An 18,569-nucleotide genomic window follows, 5' to 3' on the forward strand; every position below is an offset into this window, starting at 1 on the left:
TTATTTTTCTCTTTGCAGGTGTTTAATTGGAAACTGGAACAATCTTGGTGTGGGGATAAGGAGCAAGAGGCAACTTGTGTGTCAGAAGAAAAATCCGTTTGATTTTGTTGAGAGTTTCTATCCAAAAACTGTAGAAGGAATTTTCGCTACAAGACAAAATAATCGTAATCTTACACTATATAACAATTTATATTGATAAATCATTCTATTCAAACCGTGGAAAAAGACTGAAGAGTATAGTTTATTCAAACGTAAAAGCTAGGTGCATGCATGTTCACTTGACGTTGCCTTCTCATAATCAAATAATCAATCAATTTAAAGAATATATATATATAAAGCTCACTACACTTAATAAAGCTGTCTCTGAGTCTTACTTTGAATATTCTTCAATCAAAAACAATAAATACGGAGAGTATACAAATTATTATTATAATAAATATTCACATTAAAGATAAAATATTTTACTTTTAAAGACAAATCTTTTACTTTCTGAAACAAAATTTTTTGTCACTTTATATAAAATTTATTGTAGTGTATATATTTATTTGGATATCTTGACATGAGCAAAGGTAAAGAGTAATTACATAAAATTAATCTGGAGATTTAATTGATATATTTCAAGAGGTAACTTCTTAGTAATTAAATATTTGCATTGCATTACATTGTTCATACTACAAATTTATTTATACTAATGTACAATTATATCTCCACACAAGGAAATGAAAGAAATGAGAAGATAATCCACGCCATATAAAATAACAAATTGTTCAGGTTATCATGAGATAACTTCTTACAAATTACACTACTCTTTTTTATTCAATCCTTTTGCTTCATCCTCTTCAAGACTTCTAATCGCTGTCACTTTTCTTCAATTTTGATGTGCAATCCATTTGGAAATATTAGACTAGGCCTTCGAATAAAGTCCCCTCCTTTGGTCACCGACCACCTGAAAAAATTGCCATACTTATAAATAAGAATTTGATCGATTCATATTATTTTAGAGGCTTAAAAAATACACATATTTTAGTACTGTTCATTGAAAATGCTGCTGTAATTTTTAATTACCTGTATTTACCAACAAAATGATGGATAAAAATTGCAATTTGAAGCTTAGCAAAGTCAGCTCCAACGCAAAGTCTAGTGCCACTTCCCCAAGCCATAAAAGTTTTCGATCCAGAGTGCAAGTCTTGTCCCCTCCAACGCCATGGATTGAAAGCAAGAGGATCCTCATATTTCTCAGGATTCAAGTGGACAACAGCAGGCGCCACCATAACTATCCAACCTTTGGGAATTGTAAATCCTGCGAGATATATTTTCAGCTTCTTTAATCTTCCAATAAAATTATAATCAACTATGAAATTATAATCAATCAGGGATTTAATACTTACCCTTTATCTCTGCATCTTTTCCTACTTTCCTAAACATCATAGGAGCTATGTTTGCCAATCTAACTGTTTCATTAATGACCTGCAAAAAATAGGATAAAAATTAGCTAGAAATCAATTAATAGTTCAATCAAGTTTTTATTTTAGAAAAAAATTTTGATTTCAAATATTTTACTCATATTTTTCGAATTAATGTAACTCACCATATGTGTAAAAGTCATTGATTTATATTCTTCCCATGTAAGTCCAGAATTTTCATCAGCTCGCTCTTTGATGATTGCCTCTTGCTCTTTCTGCAGAAATCAAATTAACATTATTTTACATTTATATTGAATTCACTTTTAGTTTTTATTTTTATTTTGTTGTGGAAAGTGTGTAACAATGGATGATAGTTTACAAACCGTTAACTCTTCTAGCACATGTGGATTGTCAGAAAGAAACTTTGTAAGCAAGGTAATGGCTTCAGAAGTGCTTTCAAAAGCACCAAAGAGAAGCAGAAACAGCATGTTAATTGCAACTCCATCATCTAGAAAAGCATTTTCCTTCTCCACTTCTTCAATTACACGGTCCAAGAAATCATTCTGAGGAATTTTTGTTGCTTTCCTCTCATAGTATATATCTCTAATCACCTTTAAGGCGTTTTTACTTCCCTGTAAAAAAAAAAAATTGAACAAAGTAACATTAACTACGAGATAGAAAAATATGGGTTAACCAAAATAGAAAAAGCAATGTTATATATACACATTTTTTAGTGTATATTTTTATTTTATTGTGTGATTAAGATTTATTTTATTTTTAATTTAAAATTATTTAATTAATTAATGATACATATATATATGTATCAATTTTTGTATTTAGAATGAGAATATATAGTTTTATTTAAAAAAAAAAAAATTGAATGGTATTTAAGCCATACCTGTACGCATGCATGGAAAGCGGTTCCTGGGATGTTGACAGGAAGGGAGATGAGGCCATTCATGAACGCTTTGTAATTATCTAATAGCTGTCTTCCATTCTTCTTTTCGTCATAACTTATCAGCCTCTTTGCAAATGATTCAAATATCATCTATAAATTAATAGCCAAGGAAATATTGTTAGGCTCATTAGCATTAATTAGTATAATTAAATCATACAGGTAATTATATAATAATTAAGCTTACATCTGCGATTCCCTCTTTGACATTGACATGGCCTTGGCTAGCCCACGAACATATATGTCTACTTGTTGCTTCATCCATTTGATGGAGAAGCTTTCCCTTTAGACTTTCAGGGCCAACAAGATGAAGAATCAAGTTCTTCATATATCTATGAAAGGTTCCATGCTGTGTGAGCATGTTTTCTTCTCCCAGAAATTTACTAAAACTGTCAGTCAGCCAAATTGAGAAATTTGTGCTTTCTCTTTGAAGAATAGTATAGTTAATCTCCGGATCAGTCGACACAATCATCTTCTGACCAAATAGACTTGTTCGAAACAAAGGTCCGTATCTGAAAAAAAGAAAATAAATAAATATTAAGATGAAAATTCTTTTGTTGCATTAATGAACATGCCTTTTTTTGGCTATAAATAATAACTCATATACCTTTGTATTCTCCTTTTGAGAAAAGGAGCAACATCATGAACTTTGTAGGGAGATAAAAATTGAAGGGTTTCTCCAATAATTGGCAAACCCATTGAACCAGGAGGCAATTTGCCATCGCACTTAGGGTTGGACCAAGTGTAGAACCAATGGGTAATCCTAATAACCAGTAAGGCTACAAGGCAAAGGCCAATTTCACTCCACATTTTAATGGTTGAAGAGAAACACAGAAACTCCAAACAGTTATAGCTCAGAGCTTTACAAAAAAAGGAATATAGTGCTTATGATAAAATTGGTAGAAGTAGAAAGGTTTATATAGAGGCACGTCCGAAGAATTTACTATTTAAAAATGATATTTTCGTTGCACTAATAAGCTAAGACATTTGAAATATTCTTTGTTTTGGTTTGTCGCTATTTGTTAAATATATTATTCTATTTATTTCAGTCAGCAGTCATAGAGAATGACTAACTGTGATTGCATTGCATATTATTCAGCCAACATTGTTGACATTTCCTAAAATGGTTATATAGTGTACGTACATTGAGCCACCCAATTAGACTTGAAAGCATTTAGAGTTTGGCTAAGTTTCGTTTCAGAAGCATGGCGTCCGATGAAAATAATTCTATGCGTTCCATTATAGAAATGGAAAGCTACTGAGGTTAGTTCTTGGTGATTCATCCAAGGAAAATACACTTGCTGGTCACCCATTTAAGTCAAGTCTACCAACTTAAGCAACTTTTGAAAATTTTGATTTTGACGACGATAAAAAAATCTGAATTTATACCGGTGAACAAGGACAAGATAATAGCCTGAATTTAATTATTTACATCTGTCTCCATGTCAGTTAATCATTATTATAAATTCGATAAATATCACCCTCATTGTCAACAGATTATTAACAGTAAGAGTTAAATTATGATTTTTTTTATATTTAATAATTCTATCTTTAATACTCTAAGAATTTTTGTATCGTATTATTGTAACATTCATTTTTTCAAGTTCATAATGGAGTTAATCGAGTCACTTAATATTTAGGTTTCTAGATATCTTTTAACCTCTGAAGAAATATTTTACTTTACCATGATTGAAAGTATTAAATTATCACATAATTTTCAACACTATTAAATAAGAATGACGTAATAATTTTTTGTTAAGAATATTAATATTGATTATTTTGGTATGTTAACATAAAAATTTGTGTGATAAAGTAAATATTGTGCATTATGTCTTTCATGCTTTTTTATTATGTATAAAATTGAAAAAAAATTAATTTATGATAGGTTTTATTTATTTTGAGTGGGTTTTATAATTTTTTGTGGAAATAAATTTGAGGAAATGGGTTAATATGGAGTCCTTGTGGGATGCAATTGTCTACATAAGTCTTGAAATTGTCCAAGTTAACAAAAAATTACCTCAATCATCATTTTTTTTAATTAAAAAAATTTCATATCATTAATTTTTGTGATGTTAAATATGATGTATATTTTTGTGTGATAAAATATAAATTTAATTATTTCAATAACAAAATGAAAAAGTTAGATCACTTTAATTTAAACAATGTGATAGTTCAATATGATTCATTCAATACAACATTATTTTATTTACGGTAATTGACATATAATATAGAATGTGAAATTTGAAATAAAATTTTAAAAAGCAATACTATATGTATATATTTTGAGTACATAAATAAATACATATATGATATATTATCATATAATTAGATATTACTTTATTATTAATTCAAAAGCTTGTAATAAACCTAAAGAAAATTTTCAAACACCGCCTACAGCAGAAACAATCGACTTGAGCATAGGTAAGAGGAAGGTTATAGTCAATGAAGCGGGAGATAGTCATTTGGCCATCTTTAAATTAGTTGATAAAAAGCTTTGGAAAATTTTCATGTGAAATTCCACTTCTCTTTTATAGAGACTTGCATGGATGCATCATATTGGTTTTGGTGTATCTGGTTTCAAAAGTCAGTCGACTTGAAAAGGAAATTAACAACTTTGGTTATTTTTATACGATTTGAAGGGATGATTGTAATGACAGACCTGGCAAAGGGCAGACCGAACCAAGTGCGGGTCGGATCGATACAAGTGCACGTAAAACAGGTATAGATTGAATTATATAGGTGATAATTTTTAAACTGGTACTCGCTCCGATAGATACAAATCGATCCATGGGTTATCCGTTAATATTAATTTTTACTATTTCTCTTTTGTTTTTATTATTTTTAATGTATTTTTTCTTAATTTTTAATATTTTTCCTTCAAATATATAAATATTTCATAGAGGAACGAAATTTTTTCTCAAATTATAAAAATATTTTTTATAAATTTGAATAATTTTAGCATTAAACATAGAATGAATATTTATATTAAAATGTTTAATGCTCATATTTTTAAATTTGTTTTCAACACAACAATTTTTTTAATTTTATATTGAATTTGAGTTTATTTTATGTCAAAAGAAAGAAAAATATATAAAATTTGTGTTTAGTGTGTTATAAGTGGATTTTTATTGATAAGATTTCTTTTTATCGATGGAAGACCGTAGCTCTAAATCTTACGCAAGTCAAACTATAGAAGATAAATAATATGATAAGATTTTATTGTCTGTTATAGCGTATTGTGGATAAAATAAATAAAGTAAATAAGATACTAAATTTTTTAAGTGGTTAGTTTGATGAGCAGAGAACTTGGTGTAAATATTAACTATATTTATAAGATATATCTGAAACATAGGCATGAAATTTGCCGCGTAAACCTTTTTTGGCAAAATTTTTATAGTTTTACCTTTTTAAGTAAATCTTAGTTTCTATTCCAACAATACCCTTTATCATATTTCTTTCTATCCAGATTAATTTTTACCAAAAAATCTTTTATTTTTGAGAGTATATAGATTAAATTTATTTTTTCCATAATTATTAAGATTTACATACAAAAACAGATTAATTTCCATAAAAAGGGTGCGGGAATTACAAAAGGGTGCGTGAGATGTGAAGAGGTGCGTGAAACTGTGAATAAGTGCGTAAAAATGTAAAAGGGTGCGTAAAACTGTGAAGGAGTATAGGAAACTATGAAGGGGTATATAAAAATATGAAGAGGTGCGTGAAAATATAAAGAGATACGTGAAAATACAAACAGGTATGTGCAAATACAAACAGGTATGTGAAATACAAACGGGTATGTGAAAATATAAACAGGTGCATAAAAATACAAACGAATACGTAAAAATACAAACATGTATATAAAAATACAAACAGGTGCATAAAAATACAAAACGAGAGCGTGAAAATATAAATTGGTACGTGAAAATACAAACGGATGCATAAAAATATAAAACGGATGCTTGAAAATACAAACGGATAAGTGAAAATACAAACATATGCGTGAAAATATGAAGGGGTGCATGAAAATATAAACAGTTGTATAAAAATACAAATGAGTGCGTGAAAACACAAACAAATGCGTAAAAATGCAAATGAGTGCGTAAAAACACAAACAGATGCGTGAAAATACAAACATGTGTGTGAAAATGTGAAGGGGTGCGTGAAAATACAAACGGGTATATGAAAATATAAACAGATGCGAAAATATAAAAGGGGTGCGAGAATTATAAAGGGCGCGTGAGATATATTATATATTATATTATTAATATAATATATTTTATATATTATATTATATATTAATAATATATATAATATTTATTATTTTTACCCACCTCTTTACGGTTTTACACGCTTTTTCACAGTTTCACGCACCTCTTCACATTTTTATGCACCATTTCACATTTTTTTCACCTCTTCACAGTTTTACGCACCATTTCATATTTTTACGCACCCATTCACCATTTCATACACCCTTTTATATTTTTACGCACCCATTCACATTTTCTCGCACCCTTTCACAGTTTCACCAATCCCTTTACATTTTTACGTACTCCTTCACATTTTCTCTCTCCCTTTCATAGTTTCACGCACCCCTTTACACTTTCGTATATTTTTACACTATTTCGTACATTTTCACACTCTTTCGAAAAAAACACGCATCATTTTGCACATTTTTACACCCTTTTGAAAAAATGTGCACCTTTAGCACTCGTGCACAACCCACAAGCACTCTCTGTGTAGTTATATTCATCATTTTTCTAAAAGTATGTAAATATCAATTACTATATCAAAAATTAATCTGTTTTTTATATGTAAATCTTAACAATTACGGAAAAATTAAACTTAATTAGTTTTCTCTCAAAAATAAAACATTTTCTGGTAAAAAATAATCTGGATAAGAAGAAATAGGATAAAGAGTATTGTTGGAATAAAAAATAGGGTTTGCTTAAAAAGGTAAAATTACAAAAATTTTGTCGAAAGAGGTTTACGCGATAAATTCCATATCTATTTTAATTAATTTCCCATAAAATAAATAAAGTAAATAAGATTCTAAATTTTTTAAGTGGTTAGTTTGATGAGCAGAGAACTTGGTGTAAATATTAACTATATTTATAAGATATATATGAAAAAAGAGATATACAAGAGGATCAATATAGATTACTTTTTATTGCAATAATCATTTATATCTATAAGGTTAGAGAAGAAAAAATACATTCAAATAAGAATATATAACTATTCATAATTTAAATATGATTCTAATATATTTACATTCAAAATGGAATATTCACAATAACATAATTATCTCAATTATAAAGAAGAACATATCTTTCACTAGTTTGTACAGAGGATAATAGGAAATTTATTTTAGAAGATTGTGAATGATTTTATTGTTAAGCTGTCTCTGAGTCTAACTTTTAATTTTTCAATCTAAAAGACAACAGATACGAGCGTCCAATGAAATGGTTTGCCAGACTATATGAAGAATATTGAAATTAAATATTAAAACAGAAAATATATATATATATATATTTAATTGATATATTTCAAGAGATACCTTCTAACTAGACATTTGTATTACATTAAATTGTTCATTGTACAAACTTATTCAACTAATATACAGTTATATCTCAACACAATGAAATGAAAGGAAATGAGAAGATACTCGAGAACAATTAAAATAACATGTTGTTAAGGTTATCAAGAGATAACTTCTTATAAATTACACTACTCTTTTTTATAGAATCGATTCGTTTCATCGTCATCAACACCTCAAATGACTTTCACTTTTCTTCAATTTTGATATGCAATCCGTTTGGAAAAATCAGACTAGGCCTTCGAATAAAGTCCCCTCCTTTGGTCACTGACCACCTGAAAAAAAAAAAATAGTCATACTTATTTAAGTTTTGATAGATGAGTAAATTTTAAAGGTTTAAAAATTACTCATATTTTAGTATTGATAATTGAAAATGATGCTGTTAATTTTAGTTACCTGTATTTACCAACAAAATGATGGATAAAAATTGCAATTTGAAGTTTAGCAAAGTCAGCTCCAACGCAAAGTCTAGTGCCACTTCCCCAAGCCATGAAAGTTTTCGATCCAGAGTGCAAGTCTTGTCCCTTCCAACGCCATGGATTGAAAGCAAGAGGATCCTCATATTTCTCAGGATTCAAGTGGACAACAGCAGGCGCCACCATAACTATCCAACCTTTGGGAATTGTAAATCCTGCGAGATATATTTTCAGCTTCTTTAATCTACCTAGAAAATTATAATCAACTATGAAATTATAATGAATCAGGGATTTAATACTTACCCTTTATCTCTGCATCTTTTCCTACTTTCCTAAACATCATAGGAGCTATGTTTGCCAATCTAACTGTTTCATTAATGACCTGCAACAAATAAGATAAAAATTAGCTATAAATCAATCAAATTTTTATTTTGGAAAAAAAATTTTGATGTCAAATAATTTACTCATGTTTGTCGAATTAATGTAGCTCACCATATGTGTAAAAGTCATTGACTTATATTCTTCCCATGTAAGCCTAGAATTCTCATCAGCTCGGCCTTTAAGGATTGCCTCGTGGTCTTTCTGCACACATCAAATTAATAGTTTTATTTCTATGTTTAATTCAATTTTGTTGTTATTTTTGTTTGTTCATAGTGTATATATGTTAGATTTACGAACCGCTAATTCTTCTAGTACTTGAGGATGGTCAGAAATAAATTTGGTAAGCAACGTGATGGCTTCAGAAGTGCTTTCGAAAGCACCAAAGAGAAGCAGAAAGAGCATGTTAATTGCAACACCGTCATCTAGAAAAGCGTTTTCCTTCTCTACTTCTTCAATCACACGATCCAAGAAATCATTCTGAGCAATTTTTGTTGCTTTCCTCTCATAGTATATATCTCTAATCACCTTCAAGGCGTTTTTACTTCCCTGTTAAAAAAATTCAACAAAGTAACATTAACTATGAGATAGAGAAAAATGGGTTAACAAAAAAAGAACAATGTTATACGTACATATTTTAAATACACAAATTATTATATATTTGTATGTTATCATGTGATTAAATATTATATTATTTTTAATTTAAAATCATCTAATTAATTAATAATACATATTAAATATATACTTATTTCTGTCTTTAAAATGGATATGCATGGATTTGTTGAAAAAAAAAAATTGTTTGAATGGTATTTAAGCCATACCTGTACGCATGCATGGAAAGCGGTTCCTGGGATGTTGACAGGAAGGGAGATGAGGCCATTCATGAACGCTTTGTAATTATCTAATAGCTGCTTTCCATTCTTCTTTTCGTCATAACTTATTAGCCTCTTTGCAAATGATTCAAATATCATCTATAAATTAATAGCCAAGGAAATATGTGTTAGGCTCATTAACATTAATTAATATAATTAAATCATACAGGTAATTATATAATAATTAAGCTTACTTCTGCGATTCCCTCTTTGACATTGACATGGCCTTGGCTGGCCCATGAACATATATGTCTACTTGTTGCTTCATCCATTTGATGGAGAAGCTTTCCCTTTAGACTTTCAGGGCCAACAAGATGAAGAATCAAGTTCTTCATATATCTATGAAAGGTTCCATGCTGTGTGAGCATGTTTTCTTCTCCAAGAAATTTACTAAAACTGTCAGTCAACCAAATTGAGAAATTTGTACTTTCTCTTTGAAGAATAGTATAGTTAATCTCCGGATCAGTTGATACAATCATCTTCTGCCCGAATAGACTTGTCCGAAACAAAGGTCCATATCTGAAGAAAATAAGAAATAAATATATATTAAGATGAAAATTCTTTTGTTACATTAATGAACATGCCTTTTTTTGGCTATAAATAATAACTCATATACCTTTGTATTCTCCTTTTGAGAAAAGGAGCAACATCATGAACTTTGTAGGGAGATAAAAATTGAAGGGTTTCTCCAATAATTGGCAAACCCATTGAACCAGGAGGCAATTTGCCATCGCACTTAGGGTTGGACCAAGTGTAGAACCAATGGCTAATTCTAATAACAAGAAAGGCTACAAGGCAAAGGCCAATTTCACTCCACATTTTAATGGTTGAAGAGAAACACACACACACTCCTAATTGTTATAGCTCAGAGCTTTAAAAAACAGGAATATAGTGCTTATGATAAAATTGGTGGAAATACAAGGGTTTATATAGAGAGGCACGTCCGAAGCATTTAGTGTTTAACAATGACGTTATCGTCGCACTATTAAGCAGAGATATTTGAAATATTCTTTGTGTTGGTTTGTCGCCATTCGCTATTAAGCAGAGAACGGTATATATAGAACGGTTTATGATATTCTATTTTTTTCAGTCAGCAGTCATAGGGAATGACTAACAGTGATTGCATTGCATATTATTTCTTAGGCAATTATTTTGACATTTCCTAGAATGCTACGTATGTATTGTACGTACATGGAATCAATCTTGGCGATTAAATGAAGCCGCCTGAGCTGAGCCACTTATTAAATTAGTCATTTTATGAAGCAGCCACGGAACTTTCCAATTCAATCTTGTAATAAAATTCAGACTTAACAGGCTTAGCTAAATTTCAAGTTTCGTCACAGAAGCATGGCATCCAATGAAAATGATTCTAATACATTCCATTTTACAAATGGAAAGAGACTGAGGTTAGTTCTTGGTAATTTATCCAAGGAAAATCCGCCTGCTAGCAAGTCGCCCACTCAAGTCAAGTCTACCAACTTAAGCAACTTTTGAAAAGTCTGACTTTGACTACCATAAATAGTTCTGCATGTGATATTTCCGCATATTTAGAGCGGTGAATAAAGACAAGATAACAGTCTTAATTTGGCGATGTGCAGCAGCCTCTATGTTAGTTAATCGTTATTATGTTACCCCCATTGTTAACGGTAAGTGTTAAATTATGCTTTATTTTATTTAATAAATTTTATCTTTAATACTCTTTGGAATTTTTATATCGTATTATTATCGTAACTTGAACTTTTAAAGTTCAGTATTAAGCAGTTAATTGAGTTACTTATTATTAGGTTTCTGGATATCTATTAACTTCTGAAATAATATTTTACATTGTCATGACACTACGAAGCACCAAACTATCGTATTTTATTTTAAATAAACAACCTCAATTCTAAATAAGGAATTTTGGGTAATAATATTTTGATGTATTGAACTATTATATATATATTTTTTATTGAATAATCTAACTTTCTGATTTTTTTAAATTAAAGTAACTAAATTTTTCCAATTTTTATTAAAAGTACCAAATTATCACATAGCTTCCAAGAATATTAAATAGAAATGATATGTAATTTCTTTTGTTAAAAATACTAATGTAATCATATTGGTGCACTCTAACGTGGATATCTTATGTGATGATATGAACGATTTGTATGCTGAATTAGACATAATGCAGTATGTCTTTTCTACAACTTCTCTATTATGTATTAAAGAAACTTAATTCTATCTTAGTTTTGATTTTTCTGGGGACGTTTTGTTGATTTTGTGTGGATTTTATGGTTTTTGTGGAATAAATTTGAAGAAAGTGGTTAATTTGATATTTTTGTGAGTTACAATGGTCTACATCAACCTTGAAACTGTCCGAATCAACCTTTAAATTGTCTACATTAGCCAAGAATTATCCAATCATGATTTATGATTTAAAACAAAATTTTATATCATTAATTTCTATGACATTAAAGGTTACATCTACTTTTGTGTAACAAAATACAAATTTAGTCTCTTCTTCGGTAAATCAAAATCAATAAAAAAAAAGGTGATATTTCGATAATTTATCTCTTAGTGGATATATAAATGATATTAAATTCATTCAATATATCATTATATTATTTGCATGTAATTGACATATATTAGAATGTGAAATTTGAAATAGCATTATTAATAATTGTATTAATGTCATAATAAAACAAGTAATGTAATTAACTAATGAATTTAATCGAAAGCTAAGGAAGGACGTGGGTGCCTTTGAATTGTTCAAAAAAATGGAAGGACGACAACAAATTAAAATTTAAAACGAGTCCAAAGCTTTGAATGAAAGGTCTACCAAGATGAAAGGTTTTTCACAAATTTAGGTAGGAGATCATGGTCAAGCTTGTTGAATGGAAAATATTATTTATGTGAACCCTAATTCTGACTGAAAAAAGTGGTGCCTAGTTCAGCTCATTCTGGGGGAATTTATAATAAATAAATAATAAACCCACGGCATTCAAAAAGATGAATTGACTTTGAGTCTTCCATTCTCATGTGAGGCAATCATGATTAGTTTGGCAAATTTTCAACATCTATTTCCCACTTAAATGAAGCAAAAATTTCTCGCCCTCCAAGATGATTAGATCTAGTTTTTCAACCATCATCCCTTTTCTTTAGTGTATTTTGGTTTTTTCAAAAACATTATTTATCTTTTTTATTAATATTATAAATTTGTATATACTGATATGTTTTTACCAATTTTAAAAACAATCACTTACACTTAAAAAAGAAATCAAAACTTTAACCAACTTAAAAGTTTATCATTCAAAAATCTAAAAACTTTTTTTACCATACAAAGGAAAAAGAGACCTTTCTATCATTCAATTTAACTGTTTTCACCAACTAAAGTGAATGGTAAGTAAAAAATTGAACTTTTCAAACTTAACAAATGGAATATCATTTCATCAAAGTTTGAGTGGAAGATAGTCATTTGGCCATCTTTAAATTAGTTGATAAAAAGCTTTGGAAATTTTTCATGTGGAATTCCACTTCACTTTTATTGAGACTTGCATGGATGTTTCTTATTGGTTTTGGTGATTCTGGTTTCAAAGATCAGTTAGCTTGGAATGGAAATTAATAACTTCGGTTATTTTTCTACAAAGAGAATAGATGATAGTGATGAGAAGAGACGAAGAGGAGGAAAAAATAAATAAAATAATAAGATTAAGAAAAAATAAAAAAGATAAAAGGTAAAGAGTAAATAGACTGATCTATGTAAAATAATATTTTTATCCTTTTATGTAATTATCTTTACCAAGTGAGATGGATAATATATAAAAAATTAAACTTTTCAAATTTAAAGAATGAAAATCAATTAATTAAAGTTTGGGTGGGACATAGTCATTTGGCCCATCTTTGAATTAGTTAATGGATACCTTTGAAAAATTTGCATGTGGAATTCCATGTCTTTGTTGACAGAGACTTGCATGGTTGCATCATTCTAGCTTTGGCTTCTCTGGTTTCAAAAGACTGTTACCTCGAAAAGGTAATCAACAAATTGATTTTTCATTCTTTAAATTTGAAAATATTATGTATCATTATTTTTTAAAAACAATATTTAACGTTGAAAATAATACATCACAATTGTTATTAGAGTGGTAATTATTCACCTCATTTAAACTGTTTGTAAACCCTAAAAGTAATAAATAAAAAACTAGATGTAAAAAAAAAATTAAATTATTTCAAAATTACCTTTGTTTGTTTGATCTTTTTAACCAAATTCTTAACGTAATTTGGTTCGGTGATTAGAGAGTCTACGTTTACAATGTAACTATTTACTATGTTTATAAGGTATATCCTAAAAAGTTAAAAAGATGTATATAAGAGGATTAATATGGATCCTCTTTTCTTCGGATAATCATTTATATTTATAAGATTAAAGAAAAAAATTATATTCAAATAAAAATATATGACGATCCATAATTCAAATGTAATTCTATAAATATATTTAGATTCAAAAGAGAATATAACAACATAATTATTTTAATGGGAAGAAAAACATAGCCTTCACCAGTTGGTAAAGAGGAGAATAGGAAAATTATTTTTGAAAATTCTGAATGAATTTATTACTAAGCAAATGTTTTCTTATTCCAAACAAAAAGGGTTTATCTACCTACTTTGTATATTTTTTTCCTAATTGATTTTATTTGTTGTTAAGAGAAAGACTTCTTACTACTAGTTAAAAAGATTTGTCTATTTAATTGATGTATGACAAATAAAAGATGTTCTTCATTTACTTATCCTATAACTAGTCGTTAGTCATAATTGTTTGAACAAGATTAGTCAAAGAGATATTTTTCTTCAAGAGAATTGACGTGCATGAGATTACCGTTTAACAATTTTTTTTTTAAGTGCTTCTTCGTAGAGAAGTTTGGCATAATTTAATAAGAAAACAAATTTGGAGTGCACATTTAAATTACATTGACATGGTAAAATTAATTCTTAATAATTTTAAATATTACCACATCAAGTTAAAAATATTCTATTAATATGTTTTTGCACTATTTTAATATATAATCCTAAGGAAGGTAACATTATTAGAAAGAAATGGTCAGAAAAATAAAATGCTTTTAACCTATAATAAAAACAAGATTATATTAATTGATTCAATAAATAAAGAAGGACGATTGGATCTCTAAAAACTAGAAAAGAACAATCTATAATTTCAAAATTTTGGAACCTGTCGATCTAACCTCAATTTCCTGCCAAGTTAAAGTAAATGTGGAGTCACAATCCCAAGTTTATGTCTAATGGAAAATTCAATAAATCAATTAATGTGGTCTCCAATTAGCCACATCAGTTTTGTGGGGAGCATCGATTTGGAATTGTGTCCACAAAATGTCAAATATAATCAATGAATTGAATTTAAATCAAATGGAGCCAAACAAGGTTTTGGGTTGCCAATGTCTTTGGTAGTTAAGTTGATTTTTGCATTTCAAATATCACGTCCAAATTGACCACAAAAAATTAATTATTTATCAAAGTTAATTATTTGGTGAAAAAGGTTTATATAATTAGTTTTTTTTTTTTTTTTGGGTAGCTAGAAGCTGTATCCTGGTTTGATGAGTACATCTGAAATATAATAACTGAATTCATAATTATTATAATAAATAAGCTTTAGTTTTATAAGCGTTATAAAAATTTGAAATACTTTATTATTTTTTTTTAATTTGATTAATTACTTTTGTTTTAATACTGATGATCAATTAGTTATATCATTAAAATTGTCTTTAGTGGATGTTAATTTACCAATGCACATGTAATTACTATACATATTAAGTGCATTAAATTTTAGTATTTTATGGGTCAAAAAAGAATATAATAATATAGTAAAAGCGATAAAATTACATTTAAAATAAGGTCAAATTAGCCCAGCGCCGTGCCGCCACTGCTATGAGCATGGCCGTGGAAAAATACTATTCTTGATTTTAATTGATTTTTTCGCTGGCAGCGGTAGAACAACTTGACCGGGATTTAGACCCTCATCTTTATCTTTTGATTTAATTTTTAAATTTGTTATAAGGTATGAAGTGTCAAACTTGCCATATATGGTAAAAGGGTTAGAATTACACTTACCAATAAATTTAATAATTGCATAGAATTATTCAGTAAAAACATTAGATGTTGAAAACTTCATTAATATGGCAATGCATTTTGCACTAATAACGAGAACACGATTGTCAAACCAAGAAATCATATGTAAGTAGGTGACATCACTTAAATAATAGACCACTTTGTATGTACATTTTGCAAGTGCCCAACTTAACAAATGTGCTGTCGGCTAGTGTTTATGGTGGTTGACGAGATGGGCCAGTGGCGTAATGGATTGGTTATTTGTCAAATTAAACTCAAGTTTGTTGATTATCCATTCAATAAATTTATTATTCAATTTAAATATAATATTAATAAATTTTAAAAATTCATAAAACTTATTATAACCCCCTTAAACTTTTATACGTGAAACATATACATAGGGCTGGATTCGAGCCAAGCCAAGTTCGGCTTGCAGCAAGCTTGGGCTCGGCTCGGTTTTTTAATGGCCGGCTCGAGCTCGACTCGAGCCGGATTCAGCTCAGCTTGAGTTTAGCTCGTTTTTGGTTTGGTTCGGTAACGGCTCAATTCGGCTCATTTTTCATATCAAAACAGTACCATTTTGTGTATATATGGAGATCAAAACGACGTCGTTTTGTATAAAAAATTTTTAAAAAAATATACCAAGTCAACCCAAGCCAGCTCGGGCTCGGCTCGAGCTCGATCGAGCCGAGCAGAGCCCGGCTCGTTTCGGGCTTGAATCCAGCCCTACATATACAATTCAAAGTTAAACTTTAAATATGAGAGATAACTAATAAATATATAAAATGCAAGATTTAATTATAATTTTTTGATCTAAACTCGAGTCTAATTATATTGCAACCCTAATCCTACAATTATAAAGAATTTAGGTCAATTATTAATTTTTTTTCTTTTTAATTAAAAAGGCTTAAAGGCCCCAAGTAAAGAAAAGTTTAAAGGCTTATAAGCGCAGCAACCACTCTAGGCCCAACAACAAAAAAAAACTAAACACAAAACCATTTTGAGAAGGCCAACAGACTATTCCTAGCCCAGGTTTAGCCTACTTACAACACACACCTATAAGATTAAAAAAATTCAAATACCCACCTATAAACAGTTAAACTTAATCAAAATAGTTAGTTATATAGGATAAAATTATCATTTTACTATTAAATCTCAAAACCCTAAAATTTTATCTCATTTTTTCTATTAATTTAGAAAATTAACAATCTTTTTTCTACCTAAAAGTTTACAAAATTTACTTTTCTCCTTATTAAAGTTTTTTTCATCACACTTTCGACAACCAATCGGTTTTGACATCGGCCGCCTTATGTGCGTCTCTCTCCTTGGTGATTTTTCTATATGAAAACTATCTAAAATCTAGTCAAAATAATTGAATGGTATCACACAAATTTAAACATTATATGTCCGTCTATGCATTAGTTGAACAACACACAGGCCTATGTGTTGTTCGATGAATGTAGAGATCCATGTTTGGGAATAGGATAAACTTGAATTATTAAAGATTTGTGCAATTACTAGAAACTTGAGCCACACTTTAATTGAATTCGCATCTAAATAAATCATGAATTTAATTGATAAATTGAGGATGCTTCCGGGAAAGAGATTAGACCAAAATTAGCCAAACATCACAATTAATGCCCATAATTAGTGCTTGATTATAACTTGATTTTGACAAGTCAACATTTCACCTACTTTCATCCTCAATTAAAACAATAATTATCATGATTTATGGAGAAATTAAGTGGTGGTTCTTACTTCTTAGTTTGTGAATACGATTGGCCGGTGCAAACATGGCCCATCTTCATCTTTTTTAGCCTCAAGTTGTTCACCTCATTGGTGATTAACACTTATGAATAATAATACAACTAAGCATAGTAATTAATCAATTACTTAATTGGTTAATTGAGGTATAATTATTTTAATTTGATTTTTGGACTTGTTCGTTAATAGTATAATTAATTATTTTAAAATAGGTTAATAAATAAATAAATGAGTACTTCCATATTTCCAATAAAAACTATTTATCCATAATTACTGAGTCTAGTAGGATATAAGTATTCAATTGGGAATAATTAAGATAATTGTTAATGATGTTTAACAAGAGATTAATTAGGCCGTAATTAATTATTTGTCTGATTCCCTTCTAGATGGTATATTAACAATTTAACATCATTGTTTAAGAAATAAAAATGTTATATTAATACATTTTTAATACACAAAATAGATATACAGATTAAATATTATTTTATCTTTAATTTAAAATTATTCAATCATATGATGACACATCAAATATATATCTATTTTTTGTATTCAAAATATATATACACATAATTTTATTGTTTAAAAAAAAAAAGCATTTGAGGTCACTATTCTCATATTCCTTTCTAGATGGAAAATGAGAATTTACAGTATTTAATCCCAAAAAAAAAAAAAAAATCCAACCTACAAACCAAGAATCTTTTTGTTCCTATCAACTACATGAACATGAAAATAAGTTTCTTCTTGGACAAGTTATGTCATTTAAACAAGGTTGGAAGCCTTGATCAAACCTAACACATCCACTAAGAGTAATATTATATATATATAATTTTGATATATGATTTAGGTACACAGATAATATATCATCATACGATTGAGTATTATTTTATTTTTCATTTAGGCCAAAAGACTTATTCTCACCCAAGGTATAGTGAAATTTCAAACTTTCACCCTCTAACTTTCAAAAACCTAAACACTCACTAAAAATCAAATTTCTGTTAAAAATCTCAGTTAAGGTTAGAGGTAAAATCATCATTTACTAAAAAAATTAAAGTTTTATCACATTTTTCTTTCTCATATTTAAAAATCTTACAT

At 28.8% G+C, this 18,569-nt stretch overlaps 2 protein-coding genes across 2 annotated transcripts; both read right to left on the bottom strand.

Moving 5' to 3' along the window:
• Positions 1 to 606: 606 nt before the first annotated feature.
• Positions 607 to 3,233, bottom strand: LOC123219949 (cytochrome P450 87A3-like). Its single transcript, XM_044641923.1, has 8 exons — positions 2,966 to 3,233; positions 2,546 to 2,870; positions 2,302 to 2,451; positions 1,787 to 2,035; positions 1,589 to 1,678; positions 1,389 to 1,467; positions 1,066 to 1,300; positions 607 to 946 (listed from the first exon to the last, which is right to left on the bottom strand). The coding sequence occupies exons 1-8, from the start codon at positions 3,166 to 3,168 to the stop codon at positions 859 to 861; spliced, it is 1,419 nt and encodes a 472-aa protein (XP_044497858.1). The 5' UTR covers positions 3,169 to 3,233; the 3' UTR covers positions 607 to 858.
• A 4,676-nt stretch (positions 3,234 to 7,909) lies between these two features.
• Positions 7,910 to 10,567, bottom strand: LOC123219948 (cytochrome P450 87A3-like). Its single transcript, XM_044641922.1, has 8 exons — positions 10,234 to 10,567; positions 9,812 to 10,136; positions 9,567 to 9,716; positions 9,046 to 9,294; positions 8,860 to 8,949; positions 8,671 to 8,749; positions 8,348 to 8,582; positions 7,910 to 8,226 (listed from the first exon to the last, which is right to left on the bottom strand). Exons 1-8 carry the CDS (start codon positions 10,434 to 10,436, stop codon positions 8,139 to 8,141), a joined length of 1,419 nt encoding a protein of 472 aa, XP_044497857.1. The 5' UTR covers positions 10,437 to 10,567; the 3' UTR covers positions 7,910 to 8,138.
• Between the last annotated feature and the right edge of the window lie 8,002 nt (positions 10,568 to 18,569).

The sequence above is a fragment of the Mangifera indica genome, chromosome 7 (assembly GCF_011075055.1).
Source record: "Mangifera indica cultivar Alphonso chromosome 7, CATAS_Mindica_2.1, whole genome shotgun sequence".
Classification (NCBI taxonomy): domain Eukaryota; kingdom Viridiplantae; phylum Streptophyta; class Magnoliopsida; order Sapindales; family Anacardiaceae; genus Mangifera; species Mangifera indica.

Excerpts from the sequence above, each read along its gene's own strand:
- LOC123219949 (XM_044641923.1), bottom strand. The coding sequence starts at position 3,168 with ATGTGGAGTGAAATTGGCCTTTGCCTTGTAGCCTTACTGGTTATTAGG. Across the intron at positions 1,468-1,588 it reads CAATGACTTTTACACATATG|GTCATTAATGAAACAGTTAG; the intron begins GTGAGTTACATT and ends TATTTTTTGCAG. Across the intron at positions 1,301-1,388 it reads AAAAGATGCAGAGATAAAGG|GATTTACAATTCCCAAAGGT; the intron begins GTAAGTATTAAA and ends TATATCTCGCAG.
- LOC123219948 (XM_044641922.1), bottom strand. The coding sequence starts at position 10,436 with ATGTGGAGTGAAATTGGCCTTTGCCTTGTAGCCTTTCTTGTTATTAGA. Across the intron at positions 10,137-10,233 it reads CTCAAAAGGAGAATACAAAG|ATATGGACCTTTGTTTCGGA; the intron begins GTATATGAGTTA and ends TATTTTCTTCAG. Across the intron at positions 8,227-8,347 it reads CATTTTGTTGGTAAATACAG|GTGGTCAGTGACCAAAGGAG; the intron begins GTAACTAAAATT and ends TTTTTTTTTCAG.